The sequence below is a fragment of the Sorex fumeus genome, unplaced genomic scaffold (genome assembly GCF_029834395.1).
Source record: "Sorex fumeus unplaced genomic scaffold, SorFum_2.1 ptg000061l, whole genome shotgun sequence".
Lineage (NCBI taxonomy): Eukaryota > Metazoa > Chordata > Mammalia > Eulipotyphla > Soricidae > Sorex > Sorex fumeus.
This window is the reverse complement of record NW_026606118.1, coordinates 56,624,258-56,650,085: the sequence shown is the minus strand read 5'-3', so window position 1 is coordinate 56,650,085 and position 25,828 is coordinate 56,624,258. Positions and strand designations below refer to the sequence as shown.

Genomic DNA, 25,828 nt, shown 5'->3' with positions numbered 1-25,828 from the left:
AATGGTATCACCCTGCCGCACCCCTCTCTTGACATCAACGATCACTTCTTTGTAGAATGGTGAGATCCTGGTAGTGAATCCGCAATACAGCTCACGGAGGATCCTGATGTATTGGGCTTGAATGCCCTGATTGGCTAGGGCTTCAATGACCGCTTCTGTCTCAACAGAATCAAAGGCCTTCTTTAAATCAATGAACGTTAAGCAGAGCGGCATCTTGAACGTTAAGCAGAGCGGCATCTTGAACTCCCGAGAAACATCAAGTCTCAAATACCCAAAAATGCTTATATCATCACAACCATTACATATCTACAATATAATGAAAGAGAAATATAAAAATATGGAACTTTTTTTTTCTTTTGGGGAGGGGACAGAGAAGGAGATTGGGCTGCACCTGACTGTACTGAGAGCTTCCTCCTGGCTCTGTGGTAGGAGATCAATCCTAGTGATTCCTGAGGCAAAACATGGTGCTGGGGCTCAGATTGGGGGTCTGCTATGTGCAGAGCAAGCTCCTTAACCCTATACTATCTCTACAGACCCCCAAATAAAAACCATTTTGAGCCCGGGGCTGAGAGTTGAGTGTGTGTGTGTGTGTGTGTGTGTGTGTGTGTGTGTGTGTGTGTGAAGAGAGGGTGGGTAGGTCCTTGCCCTCCAGGATTTAAGCCTCGGTGCTGTATATGGTCCCCTGGAGCATTGCCAGAAATGACCCCTGAGCACAGACCCACAGATAATCCCTAAGCACCCCCAGGTATCACTCAAAAACAAAATTCAAGGGGGCTGGAGCAATAGCACAGTGGGTAGGGCGTTTGCCTTGCACGCAGCCAACCCGGGTTCAATTCCCAGCATCCCATACGGTCCCCTGAGCACTGCCAGGGGTGATTTCTGAGTGCAGAGCCAGGAGTAACCTCTGTGCATCGCTGGGCGTGACCAAAAAGAAAACAAAAAACAAAAAAAACAAAATTTGAAAGATAACGGCTGGAGACTTTTTCCCACTCTGGAAAAGTCTGGGTTCTCTCTTGATTTTTTTATCTCTATTTCTGTCCCTGGATATGTCTTTAAATATCTGTCAATAAAAACTGTTTTGTATCATGAACAAAACTAGCAAGAGATGAAACCCTATCAGGTGAGAGCTGTATCTCAGTAGCAGCAGGCCTTGCCGTGGATGAGGCTTTGGGTTCTATTCCAGCACCGCAACTACTGAATGAAACACGTAACAACTGATCAACAAGGAATGTGGTTCCGTGGCAAAATGAACTGCCTTGCAGCCACAGACTGAGAGTCGGGTCCCTGACACCACCCCACGAGCAGAGTGTGGTCCCAGAAGCGCCGTCTCTCCCTGGCTGGGGTTGATCTCTGATGCTTCAAAGTGGGGTGTGCAAGGGCCACTTGAAATGCATGGAGCCCAGAGTACGTGTCCCACACAAGGCAGCAATAGGAAGAAACGAAAGCCGGGGGAGGGGGAAATCCATCAGGACACTGTGGTGAAGTGAAAATTATGAAGAAGGGGGCTGGAGCGATAGTACAGCGGGTAGGGCGTTTGCCTTGCAGGCGGCTGTCCCAAATTCGATTCCCAGTGTTCCATTTGGTCTCCTGAGCACCGCCAGGACTGATTCCTGAGTGCAAAGCCAGGAGCATCGTCGAGTGTGACCCAAAAAGCAAAAAAAAAAAAAAAAAAAGCAAAAAAATGAAGGAAGAACAAGTGATGAAAATATCACTTGTTGGGGCTGGAGTGATAGCACAGTGGGTAGGGCGTTTGCCTTGCACGCAGCCAACATGACCGACACAGGTTCGATTCCCCGCACCCCATATGGTCCCCTGAGCACCGCCAGGAGCAATTCCTGAGTGCATGAGCCAGGAGTAACCCCTGAGCATCGCCGGGTGTGACCCAAAAAGCAAAAAAAGAAAAAAGAAAGAAAAAAAATATCACTTGTTGCTAAGTAGACAGTATGGGGGTAGGATGTATGTCTTGATGTGACCAAGCTGGGTCGATCCGCAGCACTTACAAAGACTCCAACGTCACCAGACATAGTCGTGCAGCTTTGATTCCAAAAAAACCCAAATACTGCTGGTGGTCCCCGGTGTCATCTCCAAAAACCCCCAAATACTGCTGGTGGTCCCCGGTGTCATCGGGCCTGAAGAGGAACTGCGTACTTGGCCCTAGCACTGAGCCATAGAGCACGTTGGCCAAGAACTACTGGGAGAGGCCCTTTGGACCTCTGAAGAATATTTAGGAGCCCCGTGCCCCCAAATCCAATGATTGAGATTTACAAAATAGAGCTAAAAGAGCATTTGAGAAATCTGTCCTCTTCAAACCTTACATCAGAAAGGGGTAGAGGTTAAAATCTTGATGTGCGAATTATTATCTAGTTGTTTGGGCCACACCCAGAAGTGCTCAGGACTTACTCCTGCCTCTGCACTCAGGGATCACTTCTGGCAGGCTCAGGGGGGGTCAAGGATCAACCACAGGCAAGGCAAGTAAGTACCCTGCCCCATCATTACTCTGGTCCCAAATATACTAAATATTAAAGTTAAGAGAACAAGGGCTAGAACAGCGACACTCTTTTGATTTTGTATTTGTCTTGCATATGGTGGACCCGGGTTTGATCCCCAGCATCCCACATGGTCCCCTGAGCAACAGCCAGGATTGGTCCCTGAGCACATAGCCAGGAGTAAGCAATAAGCACTGCTGGTTGTGACCTAAAAAAACAAAAAATAAAAATAAATAAGATTAAGGGGCTGGAGTGATAGTACAGCGGGTAGGGCATTTGCCTTGCACGTGGCCGACCTGGGTTCGATTCCCAGCATCCCATATGGTTCTTCGACACTGCCAGGAGTAATTTCTAGTGCAGAACCAGGAGTAACCCCTGTACATCATCGGGTGTGACGCCATCCCCCCCACCAAAAAAAAGCAAAGCAAAAATAAGTAAAGTTAAGAAAATAGGAGAAGGGTCAAGATAGTACCACAGGTAGGATATTTGCCTTGCATAGTCAGCCTGGGTTTGATTTCTGGCATCCCATAGGGTCTCCTGAGCACCACCAGGAGTGATTCCTGAGTGCAGAGCTAGAAGTAAGCCCTGAGCACCACCGGGTGTGGCCTAAAAATAAGAAAGAAATAGAGAAAAAAGAAAGAGAGAGAGAGAGAAAGAAAGAGAGAGAGAAAAGAAAACCGGGTAAAGGCTGGGAAGACCACTGAAGGGAATGAGCATGTCCATCATGCACATAGCCTGGGTTTGGTCCTCAACCCCTCTAGAACATTGAGGATAGACCTGGTGGCCCTCAGCAAGGAGAGGTGCCCCTACGCCCTCAAAAATAAACAGCACAGCACACAAAATAGAAAATTAAAAAGAACAGAGAATTGAATATTTAACAAACAATTTTTTTTTGGCTGGGGGCACACCCTGTGGTGCTGAAGGCTACTCTCAACTCCAGTTTTTGTTTTGTTTTTCTTTTTCGTTTTTGGGCCACACCCGGGGATGTTCAGGGGTCACTCCTGGTGCTGCACTCAGGGATCATCCCTGGAGGTGCCCTGCGGACCCTATGGGATGCCGAGGATTGAACCCAGGATGGTCCTGGCAAGGCAAGCGCCCTCCCCACTGTCCTATCACTTCAGCGGTTCAGCCCCATTCTTGGGGACCCTCTCAGCAGTTCTCAGGTGGAGGATAACATTGGTTTGTCCTCTCTGACTTGCCGCAGGGAGCTTAGGTTTATTGGGTTACTCCCCTCACAGTGCTCCCATTCCTCTGTGCTTATTTGTAACCTCTTTCTTTGTGCTCTGTTGACAAAGAAACAAACAAAAAATACTGTTTTTCTCTCTTCCTTAAGTCCTTTGCATAGTTAATTCAGAGCAATGTCCTTTTTGTATGGGCACAAGAAGCCAGTTAATGTTATGCTTTTGTAATCGGGAATTAATTTTGGGAGTTAATCAGCTCCAGATAATATTACCTCCGGGGCATCTGTTCTCCGACTTAAGCCTCAGGGCATCTGTTCTCTTGACCTAAACCCCAGTTCCCCTTACTTCCAAGCAACCCCAAAGCAGGGTCTCAACGAGGGACTAGGTGGACCCATGGAAAGCTATGGGCTAAGTGCCACCCTGGCATCGAAATGGGCCTGGCCAAAGTGCCATAACACTTAACTATAAGTTAAGAACATGGTCATGGACAAATGCTGTCATGATCCAAAAAACAATAACTAGATTCTGACCCTGCTAGGGTTAGGAATGATTAATGAGGCCTGAGCACTGTAGTCTGAGCCTGTAGCGAGATGTGCCCAGGAGAGTCATCCTACGAGCTCAATGTATCTCTTACTGGGTCCATGGAAAACAACTAATATTAAGAAGTAGAATTGGAGCTGGAGCAATAGCACAGCGGGTAGGGCGTTTGCTTTGCACGCAGCCGACCTAAGTTCGATTCCCAGCATCCCATATGGTCCCCTGAGCACCGCCAAGAGTAATTCCTGAGTGCAGAGCCAGGAATAACCCCTGAGCATCGCTGGGTGTAACCCAAAAAAGAAAAAAAAAAGAAAAAGAAAAAGAAAAGTAGAATTAAGATGTTAATTAAGTTATTAAGTTATTGAACTGAGGAAAGGAGAAAAACACCTTAAGTGGTGTTTGTCTGTGAGCAAAGGAAGGGCTTTCTTATGCTGATTTTGCTGCGGGAAGGGGTGTGGTGACCACTCCCAATACAGAGAGTTGAGAAGAGATGAGAGAGACCAGGACAGCGAGATGGAGAGCGGAGAGACTAGCAAGGGGGACTGAGGGAGAAGAATGGAGGGAAAGAATGCAGGATCAGGCATGCGGAGAGAGCCCAGAGATGCAGCTAGAGAGGGAGCGTGGAGAGATGAGCGGGAGAGACAGGAGGAGACGGGAATGAGAGGCAGCGTGAGACTAGAATGGGGAGCTTAGCAAGACTGGAACAGGCCCGTGGGGAAACCAGAATAAATGGCAACTGATCATCATCAACCAGCTTGACCCTCGTTTCCTCCTTCATCCGCCCCATGGCCTGGGCTGCCCGGGGTGGGGGAGCGGCCCGGGTCCACCAAATGCGGCGGCCAGCGGGAGAGCCACGGGGGCTTCCCCTAGCCACCCGGAGATTAATACACTCAGGAGCTCACGCCTTGGTGGGAATTGAACCCAGAGCTTGCACATGCAAAGCATGCACTCTGTCTGTTGAACTCTCTCCCGGCCTCCTAACAGACATGTCAAAGCAAACATTTCCCCAAAAATGCAAGTGAGGGATTAAAGATCGGCGAGATAGTGCAGGAGGCGAGAGAGGCACTTACTTGCCTTACATTTGGCACTTCAGCTGCAAGCCTGGTTTGCTTGCAAATACATCACCGCCAAGGTTCACTCCTGAGCACAAAGCAGAAGTAGCCTCTGAGTGCCTCTGAGTGCGGCCCAAACCCTTGCCAATAAATAAATTAAAAGTGATGTCAGAGAGGTAGCTCAGTGGGCTAGGGTGCATGCTTTGCATGAAGGAACTCAATCCTCAGCACTGCATGGTCCCCCAAGCAAAACCAGAAGTGAGCCCTGGGCACCCAGCACCAAGCCGTACCAGGCAAAAACCTTAGCCAATATACTATTGTTCCAGCCCCCCAAAAACAAAAACAATTTTTTTTTGCTTTTTGGGTCACACCCAGCAATGCTCAGAGGTTCCTCCTGGCTTTGCACTCAGGAATTACTCCTGGTGGTGCTTGGGGGACCATATGGGATGCAGGGGATTGAACCCGGGTCGGCCACATGCAAGGCAAATGTCCTACCCGCTATGCTATCGCTCCGGCCCCAAAAACAAATTTTAAAAAAATTAAAGAAGAGGCTGGAGGGATAGCACAGCCGGTAAGGCGTTTGCCTTGCATGCGGCCGATCCGGGTTCGATTCCCAGCATCCCATGTGGTCCCCCGAGCACCGCCAGGAGTAATTTCTGAGTGCAGAGCGAGGTCACACCTGTGCATCGCCGGGTGTGACCAAAAAGCAAAAAACAAAAAAAAATTAAAGAAGGTTGGGGCCAGAGGGGCGCATGCTTGCCTTGCATGTAGAAGACCCGGCTGTGATCTCCAACATCCCATATGGTTCCTCATTTAGGAGTGATCCTGAAATGCAGAGCCTGGAATAAGCCCCGAGCACTGCTGGGGGTGGCCCAAAATCCAGTCCTGTGAAACATAAATGAAGATCAATACAAATAAGATGGGCAAATGTTCGATGAAATTGATCATGAATAAGATATGAAATAAGAGGGCCGGATCAATAGCACAGCAAGTAAGGTCTTGCCTTGCACACAGCTGACTGGGGTTTGATGGTTTGATCCCTGGCACCACGTATGTTCCCCTGAGCCAGCCAGGAATGATCCTGGAGTGCAGAACCTGGAGTTACCCCCCGAGCATCATCAGGTGTGGCCCCCCACCCAAAAGAAAGATATGAAATAAAATATTGAAATACTTTTACAAGGAAAAGGAGACAGAACATTTAAAAGATAGTCAAAGGCAGGGGAGGGAGGCGCAGAGTGATAGTACAGTGGATGGGCTTGCAGGCGGTGGACCAGGGTTCGATCTCCAGCATTACACAGGGTCCCCCAGCCAAGCCAGGAGCGAGCCCTAAGCACAGAGCCAGGAGTAAACCCTGAGCACTGCTGGATATGGCCCAAAAACAAAATCAAAAGTAGGAGCCTGGGAATGGCTCCGTGGCTAAAAGCAGCCACCCAGCAAGTGTGAGTCTGATCGTTGCTGCCACCCGTATGTGCCGGTTCAGAGCAGGCAGTTCCGCTGTTTGGGACCCCTAGCAAGTGTCATAACCTAGCATGCAAGCACCATACCAAGGATGTGCAAGCCAGTCATCGCAACACATTAGAATAGCAACATGGGGGGCTGGAGAGATAGCACAGCGGGTAGGGCGTTTGCCTTGCACGCAGCCGACCCAGGTTCGATTCCCAGCATCCCATAGGATCCCCTGAGCACCGCCAGGGGTGGTTCCTGAGTGCAGAGCCAGGAGTAACCCCTGTGCATCGCCGGGTGTGATCCAGAAAGCAAAAAAAAAAAAAAGAATAGCAACTTGGGGAAGGGAAGAGGAGAACCATTAAAACGCGTGGGGAAAAGGACCTTATACACATTATATATGTATACACACATGAGGTCAAAGAAAAGAGGATGACGAGATTTAAATAAAAACACATTAGAGTTTTGAGCTATCTCCCCAGTCAAGTTATATATGTGACAAACTATAAAAATTTAAAGAGACATCATTTTAGTCTTTTTCCTGTTTTTTTTTTTTTCATCCTGAGGTGCTCCGAGATCACTCATGGCAAGAGTCAGGGACCATATGTAGTCTGGGGATAAAACCTGGGTAGATTGCATGCAGGATAAGTGCCCTACCCCTGTACTATCACTGGCGTCCATCATTTTAGTTTCAGTAAGTCTATTAATCAGTTAAACATAAACACAGTGAGAAAATGACAAAAACCAGTATTCTCAGTATGTGCAGAAATCTAATTTTATTTATTTATTTATTTATTTTGCTTTTTGGGTCACACCCAGCGATGCACAGGGGTTATTCCTGGTTCATGCACTCAGGAATTACTCCTGGCGGTGCTCAGGGGACCATATGGGATGCTGGGAATCGAACCTGGGTCAGGCCGCGTGCAAGGCAAACGCCCTACCCACTGTGCTATCACTCCAGCCCCCAGAAATCTAATTTTAATACTCTGGTCTTTTTGTCCTTCTGATTCATTTCTCTTAACAAGAGAATAATTTTAATAATTTTTTATATTAAAAAATCTAATTTTAATAATTTAAAAATTAAAATCTAATTTTAATACTTTGTTCAGATTTAAAATGTGCAAAAAGGAATTGGGAAACTAGTATAGGGGCTAACGTAATTGCACCCAGCCAACCTAGGTTTGATCTGCACCCCATATGGTCCCCTGAGCACTACCAGAAGGATCCCTGAGCACAGCCAGGAGGAAGCCCTGAGCCTAGCCACGTGTGATCCCAAAACCCAAAACAAAAGACTCAAGAAATTAGGAGCCAGAGAGATACAGGAGCTGCCACACTTGCTTTGCACACAGCTGGTCCTTGTTTGAGTCCCAACAGCACATATGGTCCTCAGAGAACTGCCAAGGGTCACTCCTGAGCACAGAGCCAGGAATAGGCCCTGCGCACCAGCGGGTGTGGCCTAAAAACCCAAAAATAAAACCAACAAATCTAGACTTTTCTTCGGCTTCCCACTGCCCCCTACCCCACCCCGGCTTGTTTGGGGGCCACACCCGGTGATGTTCAGGGGCTATTCCTGGCTCTGTGCTCAGCGATGACCCCTGGCAGTGCTTGCTCAGGGCATCGTGTTTGCTGCCGAGAGGTTGAGCTCGGGTCACGCCTTCTTTAACTGCACGCAAAAAAGGACCTTAAGTTCTTTGCTATTCCTCAAGCCCAGCTTTTGTGTTTCAGCCACACCTATTAGTGCTCAGAACTTATTCCTGGCTCTGCACTCAGGGATCACTCCTGGCAGGGCTTAAAGGACCAGATGAGGTGTCGGGGATTGAACCCTGGTCACAGCGTGCAAAGCCCTACCCACTATACTCTCTCTACGGGCCCTAAGGTCCGTGTTTTTGGTTATGCTTCATGGTTTTCGGTTTCTTTGGTGGTTTGGGGGCCACAACTGGCAGTGCACAGGGCTGCCTCCTGCCTTGAACTCAGGAATCACTGCTGGTGGGCTCAGGGGACTGAATGGGGTGCTGAGGATGGAGTCCTGCTGGTAGCTTGCAAGGCGAGCACCCTACCTGCTGTCCTGTGGCTCTGGCCCCAGCCTTCTTTCTTTATAGACCACATAGGAGTGATATCTCTGGTCTTTTTTTCCTTCTGATTCATTTCTCTTAACAAGAGGCCTTTTAGTTCCATCTAAGTTTGTAGTGAAAGCAAGAGTTCATCCTTTCTGACACCTGAGTAGTATTATATCGCTTCTACATCACAACTTGGGGAGGGTTGTGCTTGGGCCACATCCAGGAGTGTTCAGGAATCACTCAGGGGACCAGAGGGGGTGCTGAGGACTGGTCCCAGAATCCCAGGTTGGCCAGGTGCAAGCACTTGAGCCATTATACTACCTCTAGTCAGTATACTACAATTTCTTTTGGTTTTGTTTTTGGGCCACACCCAGCCATGTTCAAGGGTTACTCCCAGCTCTGAGCTCAGGAATTTTTCCTGGTGGTGCTCGAGGACCATGCGGGGTGCCAGGCAATGAAACCCGGTTGGCCACACGCCAAGGCAAATGCCCTGTCTGTTGGACTACTGCTCCAGTCCCACTGACCCCAATTTCTGGAAAGTTTCTAAACTTTTTTTCAGAGAGGCTGAACCATTCTACATTCCCCCCACCCCGCCTCCCCGCCCCAAATGACTGAGGAGTCCTCTTTTCCTTTTTCTCTGTATCCCGGCCAGTACTGATTGTTTCTGGTCTTTTCTGGCCTAGGCCATTCTCACTAGTGGACTTCACTTAGCTTCCAGGAGTCTGCAAACTTCTTCTGTGAAAGGGAAGAGGATAAGAACCTGTAAAACTGTCAATTTTAGGGGCTGGAGTGATAGCACAGCGGGTAGCGCGTTTGCCTTGCATGCGGCCAACCCGGGTTCGATTCCCAGCATCCCATATGGTCCCCCAAGCACGGCCAGGAGTAATTCCTGAGTGCATGAACCAGGAGTAACCCCTGTGCATCCCTAGGTGTGACCCCAAAAAAGCAAAAAAAAAAACCTGTAAATTTTAGAGCAGGAGAGATAGTACAGGGCTTAAGGCGCTTGACTGGCACGGAACTGACCCTGGTCTGAGCCTGTGTCCAACTAGGGCTCCCCCAGCACCTCCAGGAGTGATCCTGGAGCACTCTTCCAGGAGTAAGGCCGGTGAGAAGGTGTGTCCTCAAAACAACGAAATGTAGATTTGACAAGATATATTATCTTTGCCGCAGCTATCAGTGTTATAATGCTCTCAGGTTGTGAGGTGATCAAGATTGAAGCAGAGGACTGGAGATAAAATGGCCAAATTCAGTACAAACTCCGAGGAAGGGGAGGACAGGGCAGGGAAGTTGGGGCATGGGGGTCGTAGAGCAGGTTGCAGGGGAAAGGTGAAAAACCTCCTTTTAGGGCTGGAGTGATAGCATAGCGGGTAGGGCGTTTGCCTTGCGCGCAGCCAACATGACCGGCACAGGTTCGATTCCCCGCACCCCATATGGTCCCCAGAGCACCGCCAGGAGCAATTCCTGAGTGCATGAGCCAGGAGTAACCCCTGAGCATCGCCGGGTGTGACCCAAGAAGAAAGAAAAAAAACTGCCAATGAAAACTGCCAATGAAGGGGATTGCAAACTGCCAATGAAGGGGATTGAGGGAAGAGCTGGAGGGTTGAATTATCATTTGCACATCCTAAACCCAGTCTCAAATTTTTTTTTTTCCTCTGGGGTCGTTCTCTTGCTAACCTCACCCTATTTCCCTCCTGACTCTTCATCACCAGCGTGAAGACAGCCCAAAACATGGAACACGTGAGTGTGGCTTTATTTTAGTAACCCTGGAGGGTCATAAATTCTTTCTGTAATCTTGTTGGTGTCAGAGCGCAAATCCAGGCCATCACATTTGCTCTGCACTGAGCCCCATCTCCAGCCCCCGATCACAGTTCTAATTCCATCCACTTTTCAAACGCTAAAATAGCACTCTTTTTAAAATTTGTTTTCAACCATTAAAAAAATGTAAAAATTCTTACCCTCAAAACCTATGAAAACAGGGGCTGGAGCGACAGCAGAGTGGGTAGGGCGTTTGCTTTGCACGGGGCCGACCTAGGTTCGATTCCCAGCATCTCAGATGGTCCCTCCAGCATCGCCAGGTGTAATTCCTGAGTGCAGAGCCAGGAGTGACCCCTGAGCCTCGCTGGGTGTGACCCAAAAAGAAAAAAAAAAACTATGAAAACAAGCAACACGTTGCAGGCTGTGACTTGTCGGGCGTGTTGCTTCATTTGGTTGCTTGCCAGTAGCAGAATATTGGACTGACTCTCCAAGGTCTGGTCGGAAATGAAAAGTATCTTGGAAACGAGCAGGACTGCGGTGCCGTAGTGGACAAGGCTTCAGGAGATAGCTCATAGTGTCGCATAATTTTTTTTTCCTTTTCAGATTTTATTGTATGATGGTGTTTACTTACAACCGTATTGGTGAAAAAGAGGGAAAAGTTTAAAACTTTTTTTTTTTGGTTTTAGGGCCACACCTGGCAGTGCTCCTGTCTCTGCACTCAGGGATCACTCCTGGGGGGGCTCGGGGTCGGGGGGACCCTATTGGGATGCCAGAAATTGAATCCAGGTTGGTTACATGCAAAGGAAAAGCAATACCTGCTGTACTATCTCTCCAAAGTTTATTTATTTATTTTGCTTTTTGGGTCACACCCAGCAATGCACAGGGGTTCCTCCTGGCTCTGCACTCAGGAGTTACTCCTGGCAGTGCTCAGGGGACCATATGGGATGCTGGGAATTGAACCCAGGTCGGCTGCGTGCAAGGCAAACGCCCTACCCGGTGTGCTATCACTCCAGCCCCTCTCCAAAGTTTAAAATAATTTAACAAAGGGCATTACAGCTGATCTGATCATTAAAGAAAAACATGGCATGCTACAGCGTGTCAATCATCCCTGCGCTGGAGCCATGCTAATCTCTGTCTGTTCTGATTTTGTGTATGCGCTGCTGCAGTGAGCACAGGGTCATCACACGCTTGAGTCTCAGTCACGTCCCTCAATCTCAGCTAAAGCCAGATGAGGTTTGGGTCGCCTGCAGCTGTGCCCAGAGCTTCTGGCTTCAGGGGACCACGCTGAGTGCTGGGGATGGAACCCGGGTGGGTCTGGGTAAGGCGAGCGCCCTACTGGCAGTACCGTCACTCCTGCCTTTAAGGCCAGAACTCCTGAGCACTGCATTTGTGATTTGTGGCCTTCTTTTTGTGCTTGTTGTTTGGCTTGGGGGCCACAGGCTTATTCCTGGTTCTGTACTGAGGAAGTACTCCTGGCAGTGCTCAAGGGGACCATATGGGATGCTGGGTCTCGAACCTCAAGATGCCTCACTCGATGCCTTACCTTAGCATGGCTCCAGCGCAAGGATGATCAACACGCTGAAGCGTGCTGTGACTTTCTTTAATGATCAGACCAGCTATAATGCCCTTTGTTAAACTATTTTAACTTTAGAGAGAGAGTACAGCAGGTAGGGCTTTTCCTTTGCACGTAACCAACCTGGGTTCAATTGCTGGGATCCCATAGGGTCCCCCCGAGCACCCCCAGGAGTGATCCCCGAGTACTATTGCTCCAGTCCTGCATTTGTGGCCGAGGAGGACTAGACCCCCTTATAACTTCTCCTGCCTTTCTTGGAGATTCCTGGGCTACGGTCCCTCTGTTGAGTCTGTGTCTTTCCAAGTTTTTCAGGGAACAGACCTGCGCAGCTTCACTAACTGGAGCCCGCCGGAGCCCTGAGCCTGCCTGGTTTGCTGGGCCGAGCCTCTAAGTCTCTGGTGCTTCTCCCACACTGCTATGATTCACACTTGGCCTGCTGCAGCCCCCACCGGGGCTGAGGACACCCTGTCCTTGTTTATGCATCTCTGCCTCCCCAAGCGACGCTCAGAGTGGGGACTCAGTGTCAGCAGTGTGGGAGAGTGATTCTAGAAGGGCTCTTCTAGAAAAGCGAGCAGTTTCCATGCGAGCGGGTGCAGGATCTGAGCCTTCCTCATCAGGAGAGGCCTGAAGACTCCCAGGTCTTGACACCTGATTTACCAAGAACGCTTCCTGTTTTGCACAGGGGTCTGGGGAGGAAGACTAGAGCCGGGGGACAAAGGAGTGGAGCGGCAGCCTTCTGTTCCCAGTTCACGAAGGTGCCCGGGGTGGGTGCGTGGGGGGCGGCCAGCTCTCTTTCACCCCTTCACAGGATGGCAGGAGCAGCCTTTCGGGACTTCTGTCCAGGGGGAGAGGTGTGCTGAGGCTGCGGCCTGGGATTGGGATTTCCACTGGAAAGGAGCACTCTGGGGCCTTCTGGGGCTGCAGCACACCCTCCTCCGCACACTCAGGTTTCTCTGGACCTCAGCAAAGGCGAGAAGGAGGGAGAGGCGAGACGGTGGCAGGGACGGTGAGGTGGAACCTGGGGCATGCAGCAGAAAAGCCAGGGGCCTTTTCATGCAACACAAGAACAAAGAAAATGTCCAGGAAGCAGCGCTGGCAAGGAGGGCTGTGGGAGCCCCTCCCCAGCAACCAGGGGTGCAGAGTGGGTGGGTGGCTGGGTGGCTGGGGGCTGGGGATGAGGCAAGGCCGGCTCCCCAGCTAGGGGGCATAGGGGGGCATCAACAGTGGGTCCCAGCGGCACCGGGCATGCGCGACAGAGCCTGGGGGGGAGGGGGACTGTGAGCTTTTGAAGCTGAACTACCGGGTTTCAGGTGCCCCTTTTGGGGCCAGCATCCCCCGCAGCCTCCAAAGGCCCCGTCACCCTGCTGGAGGGGGTGGGGGTCCCCGGGAACCCTTCCCTCCCCAGGTCTAGGCCTCTGCAGAACTGAGGGGGGGGGGGCGAAACACCAGGCAGACCGAGAGGCAGCTCGTGGGCGGCGGGCACGGTCCCTGGGGGGACCCCGTTTCTCTCCATCCCCCCCCCACGCCTAGGGGCAGCACCGGGTGGGGCGGGAGGGCCGGCCAGCCCGCCCGCGGCCGGGGTCCAGCAGCAGCCCGAGAAGCCCCCCGAGGCCGCAGACCTCGGCGCGGGGCGGGGCCGCTGCAGAGCAGGCCCGGGCTGCAGCGGGCGGGGCGGGGCTCCGGGAAGGGGCGGGGGCGGGGGCGCGAGCGCCTAGACCAGCCTAGAAACTGCTGGAAGGATCGCAGTACCGCTGCCGCCGCCGCCGCTCCCTCCGCCGCGCGCGCCCGAAAGAGTCCCTCGGCCGGCCCCGGCGGCGCCCCTCCCCCCCGCCGGGGCCACACCCCGCGGCCCGCACGGGGCCCTGTCCCGGTCCCTGTCCCCGCCGATATCCTCCCCGCTCCCGGTCTGCGCACTTCCCCGGGCAAGGGCGAGCGGGCAGCGGGCGGGGTGTGCCCGGCCGTCCCGCTGCGCCCCTCGTTTCGGGTCTGGGGGGGGGGAAGCTAGAGAAAGCGTGCATGACCTGACACCATCCCCAAGTCCTGGCTCCCAGCCGGGGGGTCCCAAGCCAGGCAGGGAGGGACGGGGCCGTGCCAACTGCAGGCGACCGCCGCTCGCTGGCTTCACCACCCCCCACCCCTCCCATTTTGGACCATGACGTCAGCGTGGCCGGGAGGCGCAGGTGCGGGGCGTGCGGACGCCTCCTTTAAGGCGGAGGGATCCGGGGCGGGCGGTTGGGCTGTGCTGCGCCTTATATAGGGCGACCGGGGCCCCGGAGCCGCTCTCTTGAGTCGCCCCCGTGCAGCCTCGTCGCGGCGCGTGAGCTGGACCCGGCCCGAGCCCGCCCTGCTCCTTAGCGTTCACGGCTCTTCTCCTTCAAGGTAAGGCCGCGGCCCTCCCCGAGCTCGCGGCGCCCGCCGGTGCCCCGGCCCGACTCGGCCCGGGGGTCTGCGCCGCGCGGGCGCCTGTGGCGCTGGTGGCCCCGCGGGCTTCGCGTCCGTCTCCTCAGGAGAGCGGGCCGAGGGGGGCGTCTCGGGGCTTTCCTCGCCGGCGGGCGGTGGGCGGCCGCCGGGCGGGGCGGGGGCAGCGGGCAGCGGCACGTGGTGGCCGCGCCGGCCCGGGACGCTGCCATGTTTGTCCCTCCACTTCCGGGCCGGGCACGTCCCCGGCCGCCGCGCGAGGGTGGGTGGTCGTTGGCGCGCTGGCCGGCGTGACTCAGCGCTGGCCGGGCTCGCTCGGCCCAACGGGCCCCGCGCCGGACCCGTTGGTCAAGCTGCCGGGGTGGGGGCGGGGAGGGCGCCTGGGGTGGGGGGAGACCGCGTCGGGCCTCCTCGGCCCGCCGTGCGCCCCCCCCCCCGATTTCTAGAGCTTTCCAGAAGCCCCGGTGGAGGCGGAGGGACGGCCCGGCGGCGCGGGGGAGGGGCAGGTTCTGGAAGCTTCGGGGCCTCCCTCCTCCCCCGCCCCTCCCCGGGAGCCGAGATTGTTCTGGAAGCTTCGGGAGCCCAGCGCCCCGCCCTGGTGCCCGGATGCTGGGACGGGCGGACGGAGGGAGGAGGCTGCGCGGCGGCGCCCCCTCCTCGCGTGGCCCCGGGCCGGCGCGTGTCCGGCGGTGACGAGGGGCGACCATGGCCACCATTTTGATCTGCTGGGTCAGCTGGCGCTCCCGCTGGAGGGGGAGCCCTGCCCGTGGAGGGGTCGTGGCCGGACCAGCACTCTCGCTTCCGGCCGGGGCCCCGTGCGGCGGGGGGGACCACCCCGCTCGGCTTCGGGGGCAAAGGTCCTCGTCCCCTCCCCCGCGTGGGGCGCCCGCCTCGCGATCTCTCCCTGCGGGGCCGCCGTTGAACGGCAGGCGACCGGTCGGCTCTGCTCGCCCCCGAGGGTGGTGGAAACGTGGGTGACTCGTTCGATCGTCCGAGGGTCTTGGGCGAACCGATGGCCTCGGCTTTTGTCGCCAGTTGCCCACGAACCGCGTCCCAGCTCGCTCGTGGGGGTGATGCCCCCCTCGTGTTGGGTTGGGGCTGCGGGCTGACGCCCGACTCGGAACGGTGCCCTGAAATCGTCCCTGGTCTCAACAGATTGTGGGGAATTTTGGAGTCAGTTTGACGAGTCCTGTAATCCTCTGATCATCGATTCTTGTTTTAGATGCCTGAGGAAGTGCACCATGGAGAGGAGGAGGTGGAGACTTTTGCCTTCCAGGCAGAAATTGCCCAGTTGATGTCTCTCATCATCAATACCTTTTATTCCAACAAGGAAATCTTTCTCCGGGAGTTGATCAGTAACGCTTCTGATGTGAGTGGTCTGCAATTGTATTTTTGCCTTCCACGCTAAAGGGAAGAAAAAAAGACGGGGTAACTTGGTATTTTGCAATTCGTGATGATGGTCAAGACCGTCATTAAAAGGTTTGCTTTGATCAGTGTGGGTATATTGGATAGTGTTGGTAGCTGGTTCCCAAAAAACACGCAAAACTCCACATTAGGAAACTATTAAACAGACTCATAAATTGCGGATTGTATTTGCAGGCCTTGGACAAGATTCGCTATGAGAGCCTGACAGACCCTTCCAAGCTGGACAGCGGGAAAGAGTTGAAAATTGACATCATCCCAAATCCTCAGGAACGCACCCTGACTCTGGTGGACACAGGCATTGGCATGACCAAAGCTGATCTTATAAACAATTTGGGAACCATTGCCAAGTCTGGCACGAAAGCCTTTATGGAAGCTCTTCAGGTATGTGGTATTTAGGTGCACAGCGTTTGCTTTTTGTTAGTATTCTGTCTTATTTCAAACCGCTGTTTGACTTGAAAACTTTTTTGCAGGCTGGTGCAGACATCTCCATGATTGGGCAGTTTGGTGTTGGCTTTTATTCTGCTTACCTAGTAGCAGAGAAAGTGGTTGTCATTACAAAGCACAACGATGATGAGCAGTATGCCTGGGAGTCCTCTGCTGGGGGTTCCTTCACTGTCCGTGCAGACCATGGTAGGTTTTAAGATGCCTGGGTTTAACTTCTGGAGGGGATAAATCTTGACTGAGTTGACCTTCAGTTTCACTTTGCACTAATGGTGACTTTCAGGTGAACCTATTGGCCGGGGCACCAAAGTGATCCTCCATCTTAAAGAAGATCAGACAGAGTACTTAGAGGAAAGGAGAGTCAAAGAAGTGGTGAAGAAGCACTCACAGTTTATTGGTTATCCAATCACCCTCTATGTGAGTATTGACTGATACCTCATGTGGGAACTGCAGCTTGTGATCCCTTCTCGAACCTCAAACCCTTGTCTTTAATACTGGCAGTTGGAGAAAGAGAGAGAGAAAGAAATCAGTGATGATGAGGCAGAAGAGGAGAAAGGAGAGAAAGAAGAGGAAGATAAAGATGATGAGGAGAAGCCCAAGATTGAAGATGTTGGCTCAGATGAGGAGGATGATAGTGGTAAGGATAAGAAAAAGAAAACCAAGAAGATCAAGGAGAAATACATTGATCAGGAGGAGCTCAATAAGACGAAGCCCATTTGGACCAGGAATCCGGATGACATCACCCAGGAGGAATATGGAGAGTTTTATAAGAGTCTGACCAATGACTGGGAAGACCACTTGGCAGTCAAGGTGAGAAAGGAGGCTTTGGTTGGTAGGAGCAAGCATAGAGGGTTTTGCTAAGTCTTCCCAGAGATCTCCACGGCAGTTTTACATATCCAGTGTTCTGTTGGGACACTTGTCACTGCACACAATTTTACATCCAAGATTCATATTAAATTAACTGTTCGACGTCAACTTGACTACAGAGATTCAATGATGGTATTAAATGAGGAGGCAATACAAGAGGTTACAGTGCTTATTTAACTTAACACTGCTCAATCACTATTATGTCTTAAGGGAGATCCCCTAACACTTAGGTCAGTGCATGGAAGGCAAACACCTTGCTCTGTAAACCTGTCCCCAACCACTACTTGCATTAATACTCTTAACCTTGCATTTCTTTATAGCACTTCTCTGTAGAAGGTCAGTTGGAATTCAGGGCATTGCTCTTCATCCCACGCCGCGCTCCATTTGACCTCTTCGAGAACAAGAAGAAGAAGAACAACATCAAACTGTATGTCCGCCGTGTGTTCATCATGGACAGCTGTGATGAGCTGATACCAGAATATCTGAGTGAGTATATCCTCTTTGTTGTACATGGTTAAAGCTTTTTTTGGGGGGGGTCACATCTGGCAGTGCCCAGGAGTTACTCCTGAGCTCAGGAATCCTGCTGGGCTTGGGAAACCATATGGAGCTCTAATGTGGGGCTGCTGTGTGCAAGATAAACCTGCCTGTTTGGTTCAGTACTCTTATGTCTAGCCCTGCACACAGTTAAAACCTCTTTCTTAACAGAAATGTAACCAGTTTTCCTCAGTGGTGCTGGTGAGGGCCTGAATGTATGCAATATATGTTCTATTATTAAGCAGTTCCCTATCTAGCCATACTATTCTGGTGTCATGGATTGAACTATGACATTCAAGTGTTTTTACTTTGATCTACATCATTTGGGAATTGGATGTTATAAGCTTGTTATAAGCATCCTCTATAAATTAACAATTAACAGTGAAAAACTATTTTTTACTGATGCATCCCGAGAACTCTCCCTCACTTTTTTCAAGCTGAGGTGCTACTTCTGGTTATGTCGTTCTAGTTTTTCTGGTAGGGATTCAGCCTAGACCTGGCACAGCCAGCTGTCTCCTGCCATCTCCTTTAAAAAAGTGTGGTGGGGGGCACTTAACGGCAATGGTCAAGGCTCTTACACTCCAGGATACCCTGGCAGGGCGTGGGCCAAATGTGGTTTCAGGGATTTTTGTCTGCTGAGTGCAAGATGAGCATCATCCTACCCTACCTATAGTGGATAGGGTCCTGTTTCTCTACCCACAGTGCTCTCTCTCTGACCCTGTCATCTTGTTCCTTTATAGTTCTTGGAATCAAACATGAGGTCTTTCAAATACAAGGCTAAGTGCTTTACGTAGCACTGAGTTAGATCATTGGCCAAAACAATACTAAGTAATTCGAAGGTTTTTTCCATGAGATTCGTACCTGTGTGACATGAACTTGACAGTGTCACCGTCTCTTCAGGGAGGGTTAATCATTCAGCTAATGCCTCATCTGCATGGGTAGTGGGAGCTCCACCCTGTGTTCACGTCTGCTGCTTACCATTCTTCATCCCTGGCTTATCGCAGACTTCATCCGTGGTGTGGTTGACTCTGAGGATCTGCCCCTGAATATTTCTCGAGAAATGCTCCAGCAGAGTAAAATCTTGAAGGTCATTCGCAAAAACATCGTTAAGAAGTGTCTCGAGCTCTTCTCTGAACTGGCAGAAGATAAGGAGAACTACAAGAAATTCTACGAAGCATTCTCTAAAAACCTAAAGGTAAGATCACGTTTATTGGTAATCTAGGTAGATCGTCCACTCACAAAGTAGTTACGTAGGTAAAAGATTAATTCCAAGTAAAAATTTTTTGTCTTTAAAGCTTGGGATCCATGAGGACTCCACTAATCGGCGACGCCTTTCTGAGCTGCTGCGCTACCACACTTCTCAGTCTGGGGATGAGATGACCTCTCTCTCAGAATATGTCTCTCGCATGAAGGAGACTCAGAAATCCATTTATTACATCACTGGTATGTTGGAGCCATTAGGTCTGATTAAAACCTTGGGTAGGGAGGAGGAATATTTATTTGAGGGGAAGATACTTGACAACAGACGTATGCGTTGTTTTGAGCTGTTGTTCAATAAACCTTAACAGGTGAGAGCAAAGAACAGGTTGCCAACTCGGCCTTTGTGGAGCGAGTGCGAAAGCGGGGCTTTGAGGTAGTGTACATGACCGAGCCCATTGATGAATACTGCGTGCAGCAGCTTAAGGAATTCGATGGGAAGACCCTGGTCTCAGTTACAAAGGAAGGCCTGGAGCTGCCTGAGGATGAAGAGGAGAAAAAGAAAATGGAGGAGAGCAAGGCCAAGTTTGAGAACCTGTGCAAGCTAATGAAGGAAATCTTGGATAAGAAGGTTGAGAAGGTAAGCACTAAAGGATGTTCTCGCCATCGTGGCCCTTTAAAGACCGAGACAAAGATTTTAGACAGTTGGTTCAGGGGCCAGATAGATAGTTAAGTACATAGGTAAGGCACTTACCTTGCACTTGGCTGATTTGAGTTTGATCCTTAGCACCGCACCACTAGGTGTGGCCCCCAAAACAAGAGGACTTGGTATTTGATCTCTTAGCCTGTACCAACAGCTTTAAGTTGATCCATTTGAATTTGGCGTCCCTTCAGAATTTGAGCCACTTAAAACACCTTCAACTGAGGATGCTCTTAAGGTAGGAACCCGATATAATGTCAATTCGGGCTTTTTGTGATTCTTCACAGGTCACAATATCCAATAGGCTTGTATCTTCACCCTGCTGCATTGTGACTAGCACCTATGGCTGGACCGCCAACATGGAGCGGATCATGAAAGCTCAGGCCCTTCGGGACAACTCTACGATGGGCTACATGATGGCCAAGAAGCACCTGGAGATCAACCCTGACCACCCCATTGTGGAGACACTGCGACAGAAGGCAGAGGCAGACAAGAATGACAAGGCTGTCAAGGACCTCGTGGTCCTGTTGTTCGAAACTGCCCTGCTGTCCTCTGGCTTTTCACTTGAGGACCCCCAGACCCACTCCAACCGTATCTACCGCATGATCAAGCTAGGCCTGGGTAAGTTCCCTTTGGTGCCCGACGCGCCAGGAGCCCCCCACTCCTAGGGGACAGGTTTGAATCAGTGCTTGCAGCAAATCTCAGGTCACTTCTTCTCTACTTTGTAGGTATTGACGAAGATGAAGTGACAGCTGAGGAGCCCAGTGCTGCTGTTCCTGATGAGATCCCCCCTCTTGAGGGTGATGAGGATGCATCTCGCATGGAAGAAGTAGACTAGAAGTTTCTACCTGCAGATCTGTTCTCTGTATAGTGTCCTAATCCCTTCCCCTTGCAGTCCTGAGTGGTCTTATCCACCTGGCTCTAGTGGTCTTTTTTTTTCTCCCATTCCTGTCTTTTCTATCTTAAGGCAGGTTAGGGGTAGGGTCTCAAGCCGCCCCCCTTCAAATTTGACTACAGGTTTGGATGTTGTGTATTGTGTTTGTTTATTTTGTTCTGAAATTAAAGTATGCAAAATAAAGATGATGTGTTTTCTACAGTTCTGCTCTCTGAGACAAGTACAAATACGCTGCTTACCTATATTAAAATGCTGTCACCATGTAACCAATTCAACTGGTCACACCATGAAACTGGCTACTGAAACATGACACAAGACCAAGACATTGCAGCAGTTTAATAAAATAAAATTATAATAGAGCCAAAAGTTACATATCCAAAGTACCAAAACCTGCAACTGGCTCATGGAGCTGAGCTTAGTGACCCAGGAGCATTATAGGGGGTGGTGGCATTACTGGGCTGATACCCCTTTAACCCCAGCACAGCACCATCTTTTTCCTGGAAAGCAGCATTTTGAGCCTACAACACTTGTGCTTTTCTCGCCAGAGTAAGAATGTCACTGGGAGGAACCCAAACGTATTCCAGGTCGGGGCTGAGCACAGGTGAAGTGGCAGAGTCAACAAGGGCAGGTGGAAGGGTTTGGAAGGTGCCTGGCTTCTGGGACCTCCCTCCCTCTGTCCACCTTGGACTCCATCACACTTGAGAAGAAGGGTGGTGACTTAAGGCAAAGGGGGGTTGGGGGCTGCCTCCAGGGCTGCCCGTGTCCAGCTGCTAAGCTGGCATGTACTGGAAACCTGCATTTTGCCTTTGAGCCAGCCAGCCTCTGAGCGGCTACCATAGAGGAAACTCGCCCCTCAGACTTTCTGGACTGGGGGCTCTACAGGTGCCACCTTCTTTCCCCTTTGCTTTAGACGGCCCTTGGCATAGCCCCGGAGTAGGAGGGCAATGAAGGCCACAGCCACCCCCAGCCCGCCCACCACAGTGACGGTGTGGCCGTAAAGGAGGCAGGAGAGAAGGATGGCAAAGGCCTGGCGGAGGGTCATGATGATGGTGAAGACGGCAGCCCCGAACTGCCCAATGGTGTAGAAGATGAAGAGCTGGCCACATGCAGAGCAGACTGACAGCAAGAGCGCGTGTGCAGCAAACTCACTATGTCTCCCCATGAAGCGAGTCCCCTCCAGAAGAGCCCCCTGCTCCAGCAGGGACCCCATTGTGAAGAGGCAGGAGAAGAGGTTGACCCCAAACATCATCTGAACTGGCGACATCTTATAGGCAAACAGAGCGTCCTGCCAATTGGAGGTGAAGCTGTCGAAGACAATGTAGCCCGCCAACAGGATGAGGCCTGAGAGTGTGGTGGCCGGAGAGCTGCGGGGCTCTGGTCCACTGGACAGCAGAAACATGCTGACCCCGATGGAGAGGAGGGCAGCTGTCAGGTACTCCCAGTGTTCGTAACTGCGCCGGGACACCAACTTTCCCATCAGCATCACAGGGATCACCTTGGAGGCTTTGGCCAGCACTTGGGTGGGGAAACTGACAAACTTGAGCGCTTCATACTGGCACCAGCTGCTAAGTACGTTAGACAGGCTGGCAAAGGAATACCGGTACATGGGTGCTCCATGCCGGGGCTGCTTGAACACCATGCAGCAGAGGCCAGCCACAATCAGTGCCAGCACTCGGTTCATCAACACCAGGAACTGTGAGTCTGTGAAGTGCTCCCCTGGGGATGTGGGTGTGGCGCCATAGCTTCGAGTCATCACTCTCTCCTGCAGGACACCCCAAGTCAGGTAAGACGCCTGGGGGGGAACAGACAATAAATAAGCAACAGAGAAAAAGTGAACAAGATTGGATCTCACTAGTCTACCCCAGGAAGCGGAAATTACTTCAAGCAGTGGTTCTGACCCCTGGTCCATGGGCTGCCGCTGTCTGATACAACGACATAATCCATGTATTAAGTGGGAGTAACTAACCCCCAGTGGAAACCGCTGATCTAAAGAGCAGCATATTCTGGTTTCTCTAGTGACTAGAAGTTTCCACTTCCTAAGCCTGATTTCACCTCGTAGGGAATCGAATATGCAAGGCACATTAAAATGACAAAAGTACAGACCTTGTCTTTCCCCACTCGGGTATATTATATTAGGGTATATTAGAGTTGTGTCCAGAGAATGAACATAACTCCAGAACATTCTATGAATACAACTCAACCAATCTGGGCCAGCAAGAATTCTCAGAGAAGATTGGAAAGCTGTTAGACAGGGTCTTTGGGGTGAAACGAACAGTGCCCATTCCAAAATGCTATGAGGTCGGCTTAGCAACCCTCAGGCAGGCCTTTGCGGGGGGAAAGTTGAAACAGCGATCTCAGACTTGCATCAGATTTACAGCAGATGAGCCACTGCAGGAGGAAGTGTAGTAACGGCATCGCAGATAACATGGAAAAGGGGGTAACGGAAGGACAAGAGATAGAGCCTCCAGCCCTTGAAGAAGATGGTGGCCGAGTGTGGCCCAGGAAAGACAGCAACCAGCCAACTTTGGGAAGGCGAAAACTTGGGTTCCAGGAACCCTGCCCACCCACCAGGAACCACCCAGAAAGAAAAGCAGAGCCTGCCCACCTACCTGGAGACCCCCAGCACAGAAGAGCAGCTTCAGGGCCTGCCAAGTGGGGGTGGTCTCTGGGGGCTCTGCCCGGGGAGTCAGAGGCACCTCGTCGGAAGGCTTGGCCTCGTTGCCAAACACGCAAGCTTTCACCAGGGGGTAGCAGAGACCCCTGCCTGAAAAGGCACAGGAGATCAGGCCCCACCACGCCCTCCGGGGGCCCCCCAGCTGCGGCCCTCCCTCCCCCTCCTCCCTCCTCCCCCGGCTCCTGACCGCATCCCGCGGCCCTCCTAGCCCGGAGCCGGGACCCTCCACCCGTACCCCACACACCTGTCTCCAGGTAGTTCTTGCGCCTCAAGTACCGCACCAGCAGGTACCCGGGCACCATGAAGCTGGCGTAGCCCGCCGCGTTCACCAGAAAGCGGAATAACCACAGCTGGGTCCAGGACGCCGGAGGGGCTTCGGGGGTCTCCCCACCGGCCCCCGGGGAGGGGAGCGCCGTGAGCACCACCACTGCCCACCACCTGCGGGGACAAGCGGGCGGGGAATCAGAGGCCCCGGGGCTCATCCCTCCGGCCCTCGGGAGGAGACCACGCCGGAGAGCCTCTCCCCGCCCCCCTCAGCTGCAGCCGGCCCGGACAAAGAGCCTCTCTCTCTCCTGGGGGGGCCGGCGCGGCCGGGCCGGGCTCCCTCCGGCCCTCCTCCCGGGGGCGGGCCGCCCCTCGGGCCACACAGGTTCCCTCTGTTCCCCGCGATCGGCCCGCAGCCCGGGCCCACGGCGGCCGCCCCGGCTCCCCCCGCCCTCCGGGGACCCCGATTCCTCCGGACGCCCCCAAGGAACGTGCTGCAGCCCCCGACGCCCCGCCGGCGCCGGGGACCGGGCGGGCCCGCGGCCGCCCCCCCCAGCAGCGACCCCCGCCCGGGCCCCCCCGGCCCGGACCCGGCAAAGGCGGTCACGTGGCCCGGGGGCTCGGTCACGTGAGCCCGCGGCGCCCCCCGGGCCCCCCCCCGCACCTGGCATCCATGGCTCCCGGGCCGTGGGGCGGAGGGGGGGCCGGGGAATGCGGGTCCCCGGGCCGCGCGCGCCCTCCGCTCCCGCCGCCGCCGCCGCCAGCAGCCGTGTGAGCGCGGCCAGCGGAAGTGCCGGCTCTTCCCGCCTCCCTCCCGGGCCGCCCCCCCGCCCCCGGCCGGGCCACGCAGCGCCCTGGGCCGCCGCCGCCGCCGCCGCCGCCGCCGCCGCCGCGCCACAGCGCCCTCGCGCGGCCCGGAGGGGAGGCGGCTCGGGGGCCGCCGCCCGCACCCCGCCCTGCGCCTCCGCTCCGTCCCCGCTTCCCACGGCTCGTCCCGCGCGGGACGGGGGCGGGGGGCCAGCTCGGGGACGGGGACGGGACGGGCACAGCGAGGCCCTCCGGAGTCCCCGCACTTCCGCACGTCGCCGCCGTCGGCCCGTGACCTTCCTCTCCTGGCGGGGCTGCCCGCGCTCGCTCCCCACCCCCGGCCCCCACAGCCCCCGTGACCTTCGGGGCTCGGCGTGACCCGGCCCCGGTCCGCAGCGCCCCCGCCCCCGCCCCCGCCCGAGTCCCCCGGCCGGCTCTCAGTTCCTCTAATTCACCCAGACTTCCCCGAACGGCCTCCCCCGTCCCGTCCTCTGCCTCCTGCCTCCTGCTCCACTTGGCCGCGCAGAGGCCTCTTGGGCCGGCCACCCGCTCCGCGGCCCTCCCTTCCGCCCCTTTCCTCCGCAGCACCCGCCGTAATTCACAATAACGAATTTATTGGAACGTGTATGAGTGATCGCCTGGCTCACTGGACTGTGTGTGAGCTCCAAGGGGCCAGAGACTTGATTTATTCCTATACATATATTATATATATATATATATATATATATATATATATTGCTTTTGGGGTCACACCTGGCGATGCACACGGGTTCCTCCTGGCTCTGCACTCAGGAGTTACTCCTGGAGGTGCTCAGGGGACCATATGGGATGCTGGGAATCGAACCTGGTTCGGCCGTGTGCAAGGCAAACACTCTACCTGCTGTGCTATCGCTCCAGCCCCTCCCCCATATTCTTCATCGCAATGGAGCCTGACCTAACATACGTGGAATGCAAGAAAAAGTCACTTAAAAGCCACCGACACCTCGACACCTCGGGTCACCCTCCCAGGCCAGCCCATCTGCTCCAGGCTCTCCAGATGGCCCCCTGGGGACGGAGGGGAGGGGGAAGCCTCCCACCTGGGTCCCCCTTTCCCTCCTCCTCGGCCCCCTGCATTCCCGCAGAAAGGCCTGAGGACCGTGGGTTCCTCTCCCCTCCCCAACGAGGCCCCAGCCTTCTCCCTGCAGCCGCCACAAGGTCACTGAGCGGCTCGCCTAAAATTTCCCAACACCCTGACATGCACGTACACAAAACAACTGGGGCAGAGCGTGAGCAGAGTCTCTGCAGGTTTAGTGTTGTGTGACCGAGAGTTCCTCTTCCCCATCGGCCAGCCTGGGGGCTCCGGTGTGAAGTCCTTCAGTCAGAGTCCTCAGCAATGAGGCGGAACCCCTCCGGCTCCTGCGGGTTCCTCGTTCAGTCTTGCCCCCCTCGGGGGCATCCATGCTTCCTACAGGTTGGCAGTTCCAGGCTGACCCAACAACACCCGGGGGGAAAATGAGGCCCAGCCCACCTCAGGGGAGGCAGA

At 53.5% G+C, this 25,828-nt stretch overlaps 2 protein-coding genes across 2 annotated transcripts; one reads left to right on the top strand and one right to left on the bottom strand.

The window, feature by feature from the left end:
• The first annotated feature begins 14,304 nt into the window (after positions 1-14,304).
• Positions 14,305-20,762, top strand: HSP90AB1 (heat shock protein 90 alpha family class B member 1). Its single transcript, XM_056126180.1, has 12 exons — positions 14,305-14,463; positions 15,725-15,871; positions 16,102-16,308; positions 16,398-16,557; positions 16,652-16,785; positions 16,870-17,178; positions 17,556-17,721; positions 18,774-18,964; positions 19,065-19,212; positions 19,338-19,606; positions 19,954-20,287; positions 20,395-20,762. Exons 2-12 carry the CDS (start codon positions 15,725-15,727, stop codon positions 20,502-20,504), a joined length of 2,175 nt encoding a protein of 724 aa, XP_055982155.1. The 5' UTR covers positions 14,305-14,463; the 3' UTR covers positions 20,505-20,762.
• Positions 20,763-20,879: 117 nt separating this feature from the next.
• SLC35B2 (solute carrier family 35 member B2) lies at positions 20,880-24,299 on the bottom strand. Its single transcript, XM_056126182.1, has 4 exons — positions 24,164-24,299; positions 23,480-23,673; positions 23,171-23,325; positions 20,880-22,353 (listed from the first exon to the last, which is right to left on the bottom strand). The coding sequence occupies exons 1-4, from the start codon at positions 24,172-24,174 to the stop codon at positions 21,415-21,417; spliced, it is 1,299 nt and encodes a 432-aa protein (XP_055982157.1). The 5' UTR covers positions 24,175-24,299; the 3' UTR covers positions 20,880-21,414.
• Between the last annotated feature and the right edge of the window lie 1,529 nt (positions 24,300-25,828).

Bases quoted from the DNA above. Each gene is read 5' to 3' on its own strand.
- SLC35B2 (XM_056126182.1), bottom strand. The intron at 23,326-23,479 runs GTGTGTGGGGTA...GTGCCTTTTCAG, and splicing joins CAAGAACTACCTGGAGACAG to GCAGGGGTCTCTGCTACCCC. The intron at 22,354-23,170 runs GTAGGTGGGCAG...GTTCCCCCCCAG, and splicing joins TCTGTGCTGGGGGTCTCCAG to GCGTCTTACCTGACTTGGGG.
- HSP90AB1 (XM_056126180.1), top strand. From the start codon at position 15,725: ATGCCTGAGGAAGTGCACCATGGAGAGGAGGAGGTGGAGACTTTTGCC. The intron at 16,309-16,397 runs GTATGTGGTATT...ACTTTTTTGCAG, and splicing joins CCTTTATGGAAGCTCTTCAG to GCTGGTGCAGACATCTCCAT. The intron at 20,288-20,394 runs GTAAGTTCCCTT...TCTACTTTGTAG, and splicing joins CATGATCAAGCTAGGCCTGG to GTATTGACGAAGATGAAGTG.